The 13849-nt window shown below is 42.8% G+C and overlaps 1 protein-coding gene across 1 annotated transcript in view; it reads right to left on the bottom strand.

The window, feature by feature from the left end:
• ABLIM1 (actin binding LIM protein 1) overlaps positions 1-13849 on the bottom strand; it is a 234677-nt gene that overhangs the window by 35588 nt on the left and 185240 nt on the right. Inside the window, 3 exon segments of the mRNA XM_017892465.1 lie at positions 2140-2175; positions 6877-7032; positions 7802-7879. Of these exon segments, the coding sequence (XP_017747954.1) occupies positions 2140-2175; positions 6877-7032; positions 7802-7879 (270 nt within the window).

The raw sequence follows: 13849 nt of genomic DNA, 5'->3' as shown, positions 1-13849 counted from the left end.
GTGGTGGCTCACACCTGTGATCCCAGCACTTTGGGAGGCCAAGGTGGGAGGACGGCTTGAAGCCAGGAGTTCGAGAACAATCTGGGCAACCTAACGAGACCTTGTCTTTACAAAAAATTACAAAAATTAGCCAGGTATGGTGGCACATGCCTGCAGTCCCAGCTACTCAGGAGTTCGAGGCTGCCGTAAACTATGATTGTGCCAGTGTACTCCAGCCTGGATGATACAGACCCTGTTTCTTAAAAAAAAATTTTTTTTAAAGATGAAAACATATAAACCATAATAGAGATAGGGCTATGGGACAAAAGATAATAATTCCAATGACCATGCTGACATTGTACTTTTCAGTTTCATAAGTATGTTCACATACCTACCAGATCTGCACAACAAGAAGAAAAGGTAGGTCACATACTATCACCTCCCTCCCCCTCCCCCCACGAATGCAGAAACCCGGTTTCAAGCAGGTAAGAGCCCTGTGTGTAGGCGTGTGACTGGTATGGGCATAGCCTGCTTCAAAACCAGCCTCCTGACTCTAATCTCATCCTTTGTTCTGACCACCAACCTACCTATACTATCTAGAACATCGATCTGGTGACATTTTAAGTAAATTCTCCTGAATAACAAGTTGATGGTTGCCATAAAGTCGGTATTTTACTTCTCACTTTGGGAAATATATTCCAAGAAAATAATTTAAAATGCCCCTTTAAAGGAGGAATAATTTATTCAAATACTTTTATAGTACCACTATTCATAAAGGCAAAAACTTGGGTTACATGTTCAACAAAGTGGGGCACAATTAAGAAACTATGACATACGGGCCAGGCATAGTGGCTAATGCTTGTAATCTCAGCACTTTGGGAGGCCAAGCTAGGTGGATCACCTGAGGTCAGGAGTTTGCGACCAGCCTGCCTAACATGGCGAAACCCTGTCTCTACTAAAAATACATAAATTAGCCAAGCGTGGTGGTGCGCACCTGTAATCCCAGCTACTTGGGAGGCTGAGACAGGAGAATTGCTAGAACCCAGGAGGCAGAGGTTGCAGTGAGCCAAGATCGCGCCACTGCACCCCAGCCTGGGTGACAGAGTGAGACTCTGTCTCAAAAACAAACAAAAAAAAGGAAATTATGACATGTGAATTCAATGGAATATCATAGCACCACTAAAATGTCACCTGTCTCCAAACCTAGAAAAGGATATATTAGGTAATAAGTACAAAAAAACCACATGCACACAAACACAATATAAAACTGTCTAAAGAGTTGAAAGAGTACAAAGAATATTTTACATTTTAGCAATCTGTTGTCCTATGAAATTTCTACTAGCACAATAAAAGTAAAAAGTTTGAAAGAATGCATTAATAATGACTAAATGAAAACCTCAGTAACCATAGCTTTGTGGAATTTGAGAACAAATGGCAAGGGGAAACTTTGGCTTGATACTAGTTGTCTATAACAATAAATTAAATAAAACAACAAAACAAAAAGTTCCCAAATTATGTGCTTCAACCTTGCACAGTTGTTCAATAGAAATTAATTCTTCATAAATTCAATGCAAATTATTAGAATATAGGTAGAAATTAATAATTCATAGCACTCAGTCATAAACCATGAAAATATTACGGTATTTTTACTACTTTGAATTACAGAGATTCCCTAAAAGCAGTCCAGTTTCATAATATCCAGAAAGTTGCTTGGTTTTAGGATCAGATGATTGACTTCAGACTAAACAGAGTAACTTCCCATCAAGATGGCTCTGCTTAAAGAATACGCCATGACTGCTGTTGGCCATTTCAGTTTATTAGGGTTCAGAAAAATTAATTATAGATATATCTATATATAGACAGATATACACACTGGGACAAGTGACTTATGTCCCTGCAGACACTTTCCTTCCACTTAGAGGCACAGACACAGATTAATGTGAGGCCATTTTACTCCCTGGTCTCCAATTTAAGAGGAATATACTGCTGTTTCTTAGAGTCCCCTCTTCCACGGAGGTAATCCCCAAAACCACCATAATCCCACATGCAGTTTTTCTGTTCTTTTGTATGTTACATCCTTTTTCAAAAATCCAAGTCTAGGGAAGGGTCAAGCAATTCTCAAATTCTACCCATTAAAATGGTAAAAGGAATGGTACTTACTTCTGCTGATGGAGTAGGAGACAAAGTCCTTGGAGACTAGAAAAATAAAAGAAAATTTAAAGTCACAATGTTTGTTAACTCTTTGCTGGTTTTTTTGTTTGTTTCTTTGTTTTTTTGAGACAGAGTCTCTTTCCGTCACCCCAGCGGGAGTGCAGTGGCACAATCTCGGCTTACTGCAACCTCTGCCTCCTGGGTTCAGTCGATTCTCCCGCCTCAGTCTCCCAAGTAGCTGGGAGTACAGGCATGTGCCACCATGCTCTGCTAATTTTTTGTATTTTTAGTAGAGATGGGATTTCACCGCATTAGTCAGGATGGTCTCAATCTCCTGACCTCGTGATCCGCCCGCCTCAGCTTCCCAAAGTTTTAGGATTACAGGCGTGAGCCACCACGCCTGGCCTCTTTGCCAGTTTTAATTAGAGTTGCTTATCAGAGTCCGCTGGAAATATTAGGCAACATATGCCTGCCAGCATCCCTCCCCATCTCCCTGTCTTCTGATCAGGTACAAATGCATCTGCCATGGGGCTCAGACAGGTAGACTCTGACAAAGTTCCAGGGAGATTCTGGTGCACATCTCTGCCTAAGAACCATCAATAGGCCGGGTGCGGAGGCTCACGCCTGTAATCCCAGCAGTTTGGGAGGCCGACGCGGGTGGATCACGAGGTCAGGAGATCGAGACCATCCTGGCTAACACGGTGAAACCTCGTCTCTACTAAAAAATACAAAAAATTAGCCGGGTGTGGTGGCAGGTGCCTGTAGTCCCAGCTACTCTGGAGGCTGAGGCAGGAGAATGGCATGAACCCGGGAGGCGGAGCTTGCAGTGAACTGAGATCGCGCCACTGCACTCCAGCCTGAGACAGAGCGAGACTTCCACTCAAAAAAAAAAAAAAAAAAAATGAATAGATATGACTGTGATACATACTTAGGTGATTAAGCTAGACAAGTTGGAACCATTTCCCTTATATATTCAAACTATGCTCATTTTACTCTGATGAGTTACAGCATCTACTGAAACATAGGATCTTGTTCACATGGTTGTTGACTAAATTGCAACCACAGCAATCACCATAAAATAGTTCGAGAACTAAAATAGGACTTTGGTTGACTAGGCATGGGGCATCCTGCCTTGGCTGCCTCGCCAATCTCACTACCATTCACCTCTAGCTTCCATCCTCCTAGGCTCACAGCCTTCCTTGGGGCCATCAACAAGCCAAGCCTTCTGTCACCTCAGGGCCTCTGCACTTTCTGTCTCTTCTGCTGCCAGTGCTTTTCACCCAGACACCTGCAGGGCTCATTCCCCGTCAGCGCTGACGTCTCTGCTCAAACCCACTGTCACACAGCATCTCTGTGACCATTCTATCGAGGGGAGCAACCCAGCCTCAGGTATGCTTTCTCCTTACTGTGCTTCATTTTTCCTCAAAGCCCTACCACTCTGCAAAATTACATTACATATCTGTTTCTTTACTGTCTGTCTCCCACACAATGCCACAGCTCCATGAGGGCAAGGACTGCTTGTTTACAACTACATACTCCCAGTGATGACAGCAGCTCCTGGGACATAGTAGTTGCTCAACAAGTATTTTCCAAATGAATAAAATGTTTACAATTAAAATGCAAAAAGCTTTCACATAGAAATGAAATGCAAACAGAGCTATGGAGAACACAGCCAGGGGTGGACTTCTCCATTTTAGAATTTGCCCTTTGCCCCACATTCTATAGTAAGTGGGTGGACTTTCTGTATTCCAAGCCTTCACAAGCTCCACAGTCTCCTCTGCAGCTACAGTCTGTCTCTAGGGGGTCTCAGCTAGGTGAAGGCTCGTCTCAAGGTCAGGGCCCAGGTCTGCACCTGCACTGATAGCAGGGCCCTGGAGGCACCAACGGCTGCACAGAACTAAGCTGACTCTTGCAGTGTTTCTTAAATGGCAATATGTATAAAGGCCAGGTGAGGTGGCTCACACCTGTAATCCCAGCACCTTGTGAGGCCGAGGCGGGTGATCACTTGAGGTCAGGAGTTCACGACCAGCCCAGCCAACATGATGAAACCCCGCCTCTACCAAAAATACAAAAATTAGCCTGGCTTGGTGGCACCTGCCTGTAGTCCCCAGCTACTTGGGAGGCTAAGGCAGGAGAACTGCTTGAACCTGGGAGGCAGAGGTTACAGTGAGCCAAGATCGCATCACTATACTCCAGCCAGGTGACAGAGCGAGACTCCATCTCAAAAAATGCAATATGTATATGAGGTCTATAAAAGAAGTGTGTTAAAAACTAATGGAATAAATAATAGAACAGCTTGTAAAGTTCTCTCAGTTGCAAGATGCAAGTATTGGGAAAGAGTTCACTAATATGTCTGATTTCTGATCCCAGGGGCACCCTCTATGCATAAAGAAAACTGTGGGACATCATTCCAAGTTATGACAGTAACTATAGTGTGCTGCTTACAAACATAGCCAGCATTTTTCTTAAGCACTTATTATGTGCCCAGTACTGTTCTAATGTAAATAGCTCACTTACTCTTTACAGAAAACTTCTAACGTAGGTATTCTTGTTCTCTATCTTGAGTTTGCAGATAAGGAGATTGAGGTATATAATTTCCCCAAAGTTATATGGTTTAGTAGGTACCAGGTTTTTTTTTTTTTTTTTTTTTTTTTTTTGAGACAGGGTGTTGCTCTGTCACCCAGGCTGGAGTACGATGGCATGATCATGGCTCACTGCAGCCTCAACCTCCTGGGCTCAAGTGATCCTCCCATCTCAGCCTCGCAAGTTGCTGGGACTACAGGCGTGTGCCATCATGCCTGGCTAATTTTTGCATTTTTTTTTTTTTTGTAGAGATGGAATTTTGGCATGTTGCCCAGATTTGTCTCAAACTCTTGGTCTCAAGCAATCCACCCACCTTGGCCTCCTAAAGTGCTGGGATTACAGACATGAGCCACTATGTCTGGCTGAGTCTGATTTTAAATGCAGAGATTTTCACCTCAAAGCCCAGACTCTTGAGTGCTTAATGTTTTACTGCCCTGAACGGAGCTGCTGGGAAACACACACAGACACATACACCGCACACAGACATACCTGTGCACACACACCACGAGCCCCAAATCCTTAACACCATTAAAAAAACTCACATTCCCTTGCTTGTATGAGTTAAACATTAGTAAATTCTCATCCACAGGGTCCAAGACCAATCTCTATGCACTTTGTTCAGGAACTTCCCCTCACCTCTTATCCCCTACGAAACCCTGGGGGGTTCAATACCAACTGACAACCCCGGCCAATGCACCTGCGCTTGAGAGCCGCTGCAAGTGCAGCTACGGCTAGGTGACCACTAGGTGGCACTACATGAAAATGGATATCACTTCCTGTCACAGGGACCCTTTCCACGCAGAGCTATTCTCTGGAATAAAACCCAGATTAGAAAGTAAATAAATAAAAGCAACAATATATATAAAATGACAAATAAACATAAATATAATTATCAAATAATATTATACATCTGGAATTGAGAACAAATTAAACAATCACATTTTCATGCCTTTTCTCTCCAGACCTCAAAGCACTGTGAGATGCTAGATTGTTTATATTGTTTTAACCTTTGTTGAATAGCTGATTTGTCAGCTATTTGTTAACATCTGTGTGGACTCAAATCAGTCTACAGATGATTCTAATTTAAAAAATAAAACAGAGAAAACGAGAGTGAGCTGATTGGCCAGGGGAAACGGACTTGGGTAGGCGCCACAGAGAACCTTCAACCCTGGGATGGGACCGGGGAGGGGAGGATCCCAAGAGGCTGAGAGGCTCTGGTCCCACAGCGGATGGGTCTGCGGGCCGAGTATTAACAAGCCCCAAGAGGACAGGTAGCAACAATGATAGAGATTGCCACACGCTCAGTATTTCTCCCATGTCTGGCCTCTGATAATTGCTTTATGTAGATAAGCTTGCTTAATCCTCACCAATACCCTATGAGGTAGATTCTATCATTACCCTATCTGTTTTACACATGAGGAAACTAGGACCATTTTTCTTATTTTTTTAATATAGAGACGAGGTCTCACTATGTTGTCCAGGGTGGTCTTCAACTCCTGGCCTGAAGCAATCCTCCTGCCCTCAGCCTCCCAAAATGTTGGGATTAGAGGTATGAGCACTGTACCTGGCCCAGGAAACCAGGAGCAGAATGGCTGCCACATGGTCAAAGTCAGACAATCAGCATGTGGTGATCCCTGGGATGAGACCAGGTAATTTGATTCCAGAATCCTGGCTCACACGCCTGTGCTAGACTGTTGCCCCATGCTCTCTACTTTATTTTTTCTTGCATAGTCTAACTTTCTTAAGTTGCTGAAAACTATAGCTACCAAAATTTAGGGGGTGTGTTCTCTCCATGATCCCATGAATATACTTAAAGCTATCACTAGACACCCCCCAGGAGACTCTCACTCCCTTATTTGCTCTGCCCAGCTCACAGAAGCCCTGCCCTCTCTCTCCCCACTCCCTCCCCACCTCCGGACAGTTTCCATCCCAGCATGCTAACGCTTAGCCGTTCTTCACTGTTGTTTGATGTGCCACTGGTCTGTTCTCCCACCTCTCATGATGGGCTTCTGAATACCTCCACGCACCTGCTCTAGAAATCTGCAAATACTAGGCAGACAAAAGACCACCTGATTTACCTAAACTCCAAATGGTAGTTATTACAAATGTGAAAAAACAGAAGGTAAATTGTTGTACAACTCCCAACCACTAGGAATGTATTACCTCTCCAAGGCTCTGTCTCTCCTGTTTGTCATCATAGCCCGAAGTGTAGAAAGGCTCATAGGTAATAAGATCTGGACGTTCAATGTCATAAATTGCCTTGACCTTGGGAATGGCCGCTAAATCCTTGTAATCCAGGATCTCATTGTCTACTTTTGCCTGGCAAAGTTAACCAGAAAGAACAATTACCTTGTAGTCTCTTTGGGAAACTGTTGTTGGTGCATTTCCTGTTGTTTAAAAAGTGAAGGCCTTAAAATAAACAAAAACCAAAACATCTTGCCTAGCACAGTTACACTCTTTAAAGTTGCCCTTTACACCATGTATTAATCATTTTATACCATGTATTAATCATTTTTTTTTAAAAAAGTCACTGAACACTTAGGAAAAAATCTGTGTAGAATTCATGAAATAGATCAACGTGCAAACCTTAAGGATAATTTCCTGAATTTATGACAGTGAAGGAAAAAGCTCAAACAGATGGTCTAATAATCCTTTCAGATGGCTAAAAACAAGAACTGCATAATTAATAAACTAAATATTTAAATATCTTTGTGGTAGAATTTAAGAACACTCAGTATCAGCATTATAAAATATATATTTAATCCCCAAATATCTATATGCAATTTAGGTGCAAGAATTTTTTTTTTTTTTTTTGAGATGGAATCTTAGGTGCAAGAATTTTTTAAGTCCTGCAACATATTACTACATTTTCCAGGTCGTCTGATCACTCTGTTGATGGTCACATATAAATGTAATTACCTAAAGGTAAACATGATTGAGGATACTGTTCTATAAAAATGAAAATCAGGTCTCATAACAAAAATAGAAATCACTTTGAATTAGTTTTTGTTTTGGATTACCCATTCTGCTATTACAACCCACTAATTTACCTGTCCCAGAAATGTCACTTCCAGAAGTAGATACTTACATAGATAGTATGACCTGGTGAGCCAGGAATACTGGAGCCTGGTCTAGAATAAATACTTTCCGAGGATGTCCTGGTAGGCTGTAAAATAAACAGTGACTTGTAAGATTTCGGACCCTGGCTTCAGAATCTAGACTGTCCTGGGCCCTTAAGCTTTACTAAAAACTCAGCTAGTGAAAAAAAGAAACATTTACCACCTTTTTGAATAAGGTAAAATACAACCTGGAAGGAAAGGTAAATGCAAACTAGTTGTATGACCAAGTTTTGAAAAGGCATGGGGAGGCCTTTCTCTGGCTCTTCCTGCTCCTTGTTCCCTACGAGAACTTCTGGTTTACCTTCGAGCACACCTCAAAACTTCCCATTTCTCTCCTTCTCTACTGCAATAGTCCCAGCCCCAGTCACCATCTCCATTCATCCAGATTATTGCAATGGCCTCCCTGTGCATCTTCTGCCTTCTCCCCTCCCTTCTTCAAATCTACCTGGCAGGCAATGGATAGAGACACTTTTTTTTTTTTTTTTTTAAGATGGAGTCTCACTTTGTCACCCAGGCTGGAGTGCAGTGGCACAATCTCAGCTCACTGCAAGCTCCGACTCCCAGGTTCATGCCATTCTCCTGTCTCAGCCTCCCGAGTAGCTGGGACTACAGGCACCTGCCACCATGCCTGGCTAATTTTTTTGTATTTTTAGTAGAGACGGGGTTTCACCGTGTTAGCCAGGATGGTCTCGATCTCCTAACTTCATGATCCGCCCGCCTCGGCCTCCCAAAGTGCTGGGATTACAGGCGTGAGCCACCGCGCCCAGCCAAGAGACCTTTCAAGAACATCATTTGGATGGTCACTACTCTGCTTTTGTCTCCAGCATTGATATAGTTTGGCTGTGTCGCCACCCAAATCTCACCTAGAATTGTAATAATCCCCATGTGTCAAGGGTGGGACCAGGTGGAGATCACTGAATCATGGGGGCGGTTTCCCCCATACTGTTCTCGTGATAGTGAATAAGTCTCATGAGACTGATGGTTTTATAAATGGGAGTTTCCCTGCACAAGCTCTCTTGCCTGCCACCACGTAAGACAGGACTTTGCTTCTCATTTGCCTTCTGCCATGATTGTGAGGCCTCCCCAGCCATGTGGAACTGCGAGTTCATTAAGCCTCTTTCCTTTATAAATTACCCAGTCTTGGGTATGTCTTAACTAGCGGCATGAGAACAGACCTAATACAAGCATCCATTCAGAATAAAATCACAACAAGCAGAGCCTCAGGATTCTACCCCTGCCTTCCCCTCCTACCTCCTCTCTCACCTGTCATCACTCACACAACACAGCGCACAAAGCTTCCTCGGAGTTTTTATCCTCACTTGCTGCTCCCTCTGCCTGAAATGCCCTAGCTCCCAATTTTACTTGGATGATTCTCTTCCTTCAGGCTTGGCTTAAGTATCACCTCCTCAGAGAGGCCCTCCCTGATTCAATCCAGAGTTGGTTCCCTTTGTTTTCTCTCATAGTGTCATTCTTTTTTCCTGCATGAGTAAAATGTATAATTATATATTTATTGGTTTCCTTGTATCATGTCTGTCTCCTTCATTAACTTTAGTCACGCTCTCAGACCTCATAGAGTTTATTTTTTAACCACTGTCTATATCCAATGCTTTCCACAGGTACATAGAAGGTACAAATCCTAGTTGAGGGAATGAGCTAGAATTTATTATTTGTAAACAGATACTTAGTTTGCAGACACTTGACTTATGTTAATCACACGATTTGAGTCTAACTATACAGAGAGTCACTGAGGTAAGGCTAGTGGGTTGGCCTTTGGGAAGGACGAAAGAAACTGGACTTCATAGTATATACTCGAAGAACGTGGAGAGTGAGAGGTGGTTATGTGAGCAGGAAGGAAACTTATGAACTAGGATCAGCTGCCTCCTGCTTCTGTTTAACATGTTCTGGAAAGCTCTGCAGAGAAAACTCAAGGCCTCACTTTGGAACACTTCCTCACCTCTGTTGCAGCTATTTCCTAAAGAGGATAACTTACAGTTCTACAATAGGAATAAGACCTTGCCTTCTCAGTACTGTATCTATTGATGTTTAATACCTTGAATGTGGGCATCACTGAGCCAAAGAAACTCCTTCAGACAAGGGTGTTGCCTCACTATATTGTTCACAGTTGAAACAATGAAGGCAAACATATCTGGCCAATTCAGGTCCGGCAGTGATTACATTCATCGCTGGAAGACTGTGCTCAGTCTTTTTCAGCCAATGCCCCTGGTATCTTCGAGATGTTAGGGTGGAAGTGGGTGGGAGAAATCGCACCACACCCAGGTGGAGGTGCACCAGGTCCATCACTTCTAGGCCTCCTCCCCAGGACCTGGCGTGCACAAGCGCTTTCCTGCTAGAGTTATAGCAATTGCAGGTATTATCTCAATATGAGAAAATTCTACCTCTGAGTATGTTGAAAGAGGAAAGACTCACGTAACACTATTCAAGAAATGTGCAGCCTGGGTGCGGTGGCTCATGCCTGTAATCTCAGCACTTTGGGAGGCCGAGGCGGGTGGATCACCTGAGGTCAGGAGTTCGAGACCAGCCTGGCCAACATGGTGAAAGCCCGTCTCTACTAAAAATACAAAAAAATTAACCGGGTATGGTGGCAGGCACCTGTAATCCCAGCTTTTTGGGAGGATGAGGTAGGAGAATCGCTTGAACTTGGGAGGCAGAGGTTGCAGTGAGCCGAGATGGTGCCACTGCACTCCAGCCTGGGCAATAAGAGCGAAACTCCTCCTCATAAAAAAAAAATAATAATAATAAATTGCAATTTCTAGATCCATTTCCTGATCAAAATATAGAAGTGGTGCAATCAAAATGTATTCCTCCTTTACAAGGAGATGCTACCCCCTGAAAATGTTGAACCTATATCCATCTCTGTGGGATAATTATTAACCACAGGTAGTCCTTCAGCTTCCAGTGGCCAGGAACTCCCATCTGCCAAATTTAATGTCAAAATGAAACCTCTTAAGTAGCAACCCAAGAGTATCAATGGCAGCGAATGTCTACTGCCCACTTACTATGTGGCAGGCCTGTGCCCAGTGCTTCCCAGGCTTAATCTCATGTAATCTTCTCAGTAACCCTAGGAGGTACCTTCCATTACTATTCCTATTTTACAGATAAGGAAAAAGTATCAGGACTCCAAGCCACACAGGTAGGAAAGGGATGAAGAGTCAGGATTTGAACTCAGACACTCTAGGTCCACAGCCCAAGCATTTAAACCCTGCACTAAAATTTTGCCTGTATTGTAGGGCGAGTGTGATCATTTATTTCCCATCAACATAACTATGGGACAAATGGGATAAAACTAATAGAGAAATATTGAGATCAAGTAGCAGAAAAGAATGCCTGCTAACTGAAAATATTTTTATCGCACCAGCTCTGCAAGAACACTGCAATAGCTCACTGGGTTGGGGTAGGGAGAGGGTATGCGGCAGGGGCATCAGATTTCTTCAGTTACTGGGGTTGCTATGACAAAGGCCTGTTTTCATTAACAAGCATCCAGGACATTGTGTGAACAGCCAAAGTGTACACTGGGGCTTTGAGGTCACTCGTATGTTACTCATCCTTATTTTTGCCAAGTGTGGGGCAAGGATACTTTCGGCCTTTGCTGTAATGATGCACCTGGGATGGCTCTAAATGGTTTTATTTGCTCTTGTACTGAATGTACTGGTAGAAACAGAGCTGAAGAACAACGCACGCACATGTAGGGAAGGGTCTTTAACGCCACCTTCCGGGGATGAAGAGCTTCACCGGCAGAAAAGGCAGTTCTCTTGGCAGAACTAGCCTATTTCAGTTCAGTTTCTCTCTCCCTTCTTTCTTTGAGACAGAGTCTCACTCTGTCGCTCAGCCTGGAGTGCAGTGGCATGATCTTGGCTCACTGAAACCTCTGCCTCCCGGGGTCAAGTGATTCTAGTGCCTCAGCTTTCCAAGTAGCTGGGACTACAGGCGTGCGCCACCACACCCAGCTAATTTTTGTATTTTGAGTAGAGATGGGGTTTCACCACATTGGCCAGGATGGTCTCAAACTCCTGACCTCATGATTTGCCTGCCTCGGCCTCCCAAAGTGCTGGGATTATAGGCATGAGCCAAAATGCCTGGCCTCTCCCTTCCTTCTTGGCTGGATTAGAGGATCCTGTGAGTTATGCAGGCTTTCTTGGAAGCATTTATCTTTTTTTGTTTACACTATTAATATTGTTGAGCTAAAGATTTTAAAAGTTAATCAACAATTTGAATTTTTTCAAGTCCCATTTGGTTTTTAGAAGTTTTCAGATCAAAATTATCTCCAATTTACATACACTTGTCCCCAAGTTCTCTGATGCAGAAATAAATATTTTAGGTTTTATTAGCCAGGCAGTTTTCAAAGTCAGGTGAACTGGTCATCAAATTTTCTGATGTTCTGGCTTGTCTTAGAGCCATCCCTCTGCTACTTGCATCTTCAAACTTTAGTGTTGAGAAATGCCCTGATGTATCTTGGTGATATGGTTTGGCTCTGTGCCCCCACCCAAATCTCATCTTGATTTGTAATCTCCATGTGTCAAGGGAGAGAGGTGATTGGATTATGGGGGTGGTTTCCTCCATGCTGTTCTCATGATAGTGAGGGAATTCTCACAAGACCTGGTGGTTTTATAAATGGTAGTTTTTCCTGCACTCACATGCTCTCTCTTTCCTGCCGCCATGTGAAGAAGGTCTTTGCTTCCCCTTTGCTTTCTGCCATGATTGTAAGTTTCCTGAGTCCTTCCCAGCCATGCAGAACTGTGAGTCAATTAAATCTCTTTTCTGTATAAATTACCCAGTCTTGGGCAGTTCTTTACAGCAGTGTGAAAATGGACTAATACACTTGGAGATTCGGAAACTGCTTTTTCGTTCACTGAATTTACCATTGTTTGTTTTTGCTTCATTCTGACCTCCTAAGTTTATGGTAAAATTTACATCCATGGGCATCTTGTTTATGGGTTAAGTTGCATTCTTGCTTGTTTATTTTCTTACAATGGCCCCATTCTGTTTACCTGTCTATATTGAAATAATGGGATAGAACACATCTATGTATTTTATGTAATACAGTGTAATACAGTGCACTTAAAAGGCTGACTTTGGTGCCAAATAACAGTTCAAACCTGGACTCTACTAGTTGTTTGATGTTACATGAGTTTTTCTTTTTTCTTTTCCTTTCTTTTTTTCTTTCAACTTCCTTGAGCTTCAACTTCTTCATGTATAGAATGGAGAAAGGTGTACCAGCATAACTATGTCATAGGGTTAAATGAGAGAATGCATATAAAGCTCCAAGCACCTTACTGGGCACATGGCAAGTAGTCAACATTTTCTAGACACTTGGGATTAGACTAGGTTTCTTAGGCAGTTATTCTCAAATAATGCTTCTGTTTTGCTCTTCATGAACATTCCTTTCATATGTGAGCTACATAGAACTAGGCTTCCCCAGCATTCTCTACAGCTACCGCGCTTGGACTCCTTCCCATCAGAACACAGATATGTGAAGCAATTCATCACAGTATATGGGGCAGCAGTCCCGCCAGGAGCTGAGAGATTGCCTTCCCCTCCTTGAGGACTCTGTGAAGTGATTCCAAATGCTCTTGGAGACAGTGACTGTGTCTTAACTTTAGTAATTAATGCCCTTCCCATGCCGATGACGATGACCTTGCACAGTCTGTCTTATCTGCCAGGACAGTTCCTGGTTTGCTGCCTACTGAACTGTGCTCAAGGCTTCCGTGACACGCATGGATTGCCTGCTTTTTGCCACGGTCCCTAATGTCTCTCAAAGTGTATTTGCTCAACTGCAGGGGGTTAGCAGGCTCTCCTTTATGAAGATCATAAAATTACTTTTTAAAAATCAACTGATTATTTTTTGGAGTTTTAATCCTAGATACTTAAAATTTGACATTTCAATTTGAAACATCTAGAATTCTAAACATGTTGAATTTCAAATTAACATCTTGTTTATTAAAAGAACCCTTTTTATTCTTCCAGCTGTTATTTTTCTTTTTTTTTTTTTTTTTTTTTGA

The sequence above is a fragment of the Rhinopithecus bieti genome, unplaced genomic scaffold, assembly GCF_001698545.2.
Source record: "Rhinopithecus bieti isolate Rb0 unplaced genomic scaffold, ASM169854v2 scaffold_21201, whole genome shotgun sequence".
Lineage (NCBI taxonomy): Eukaryota > Metazoa > Chordata > Mammalia > Primates > Cercopithecidae > Rhinopithecus > Rhinopithecus bieti.
The sequence above is the reverse complement of the archived record's forward strand: the minus strand, read 5'-3'. Positions and strand labels throughout refer to the sequence as shown.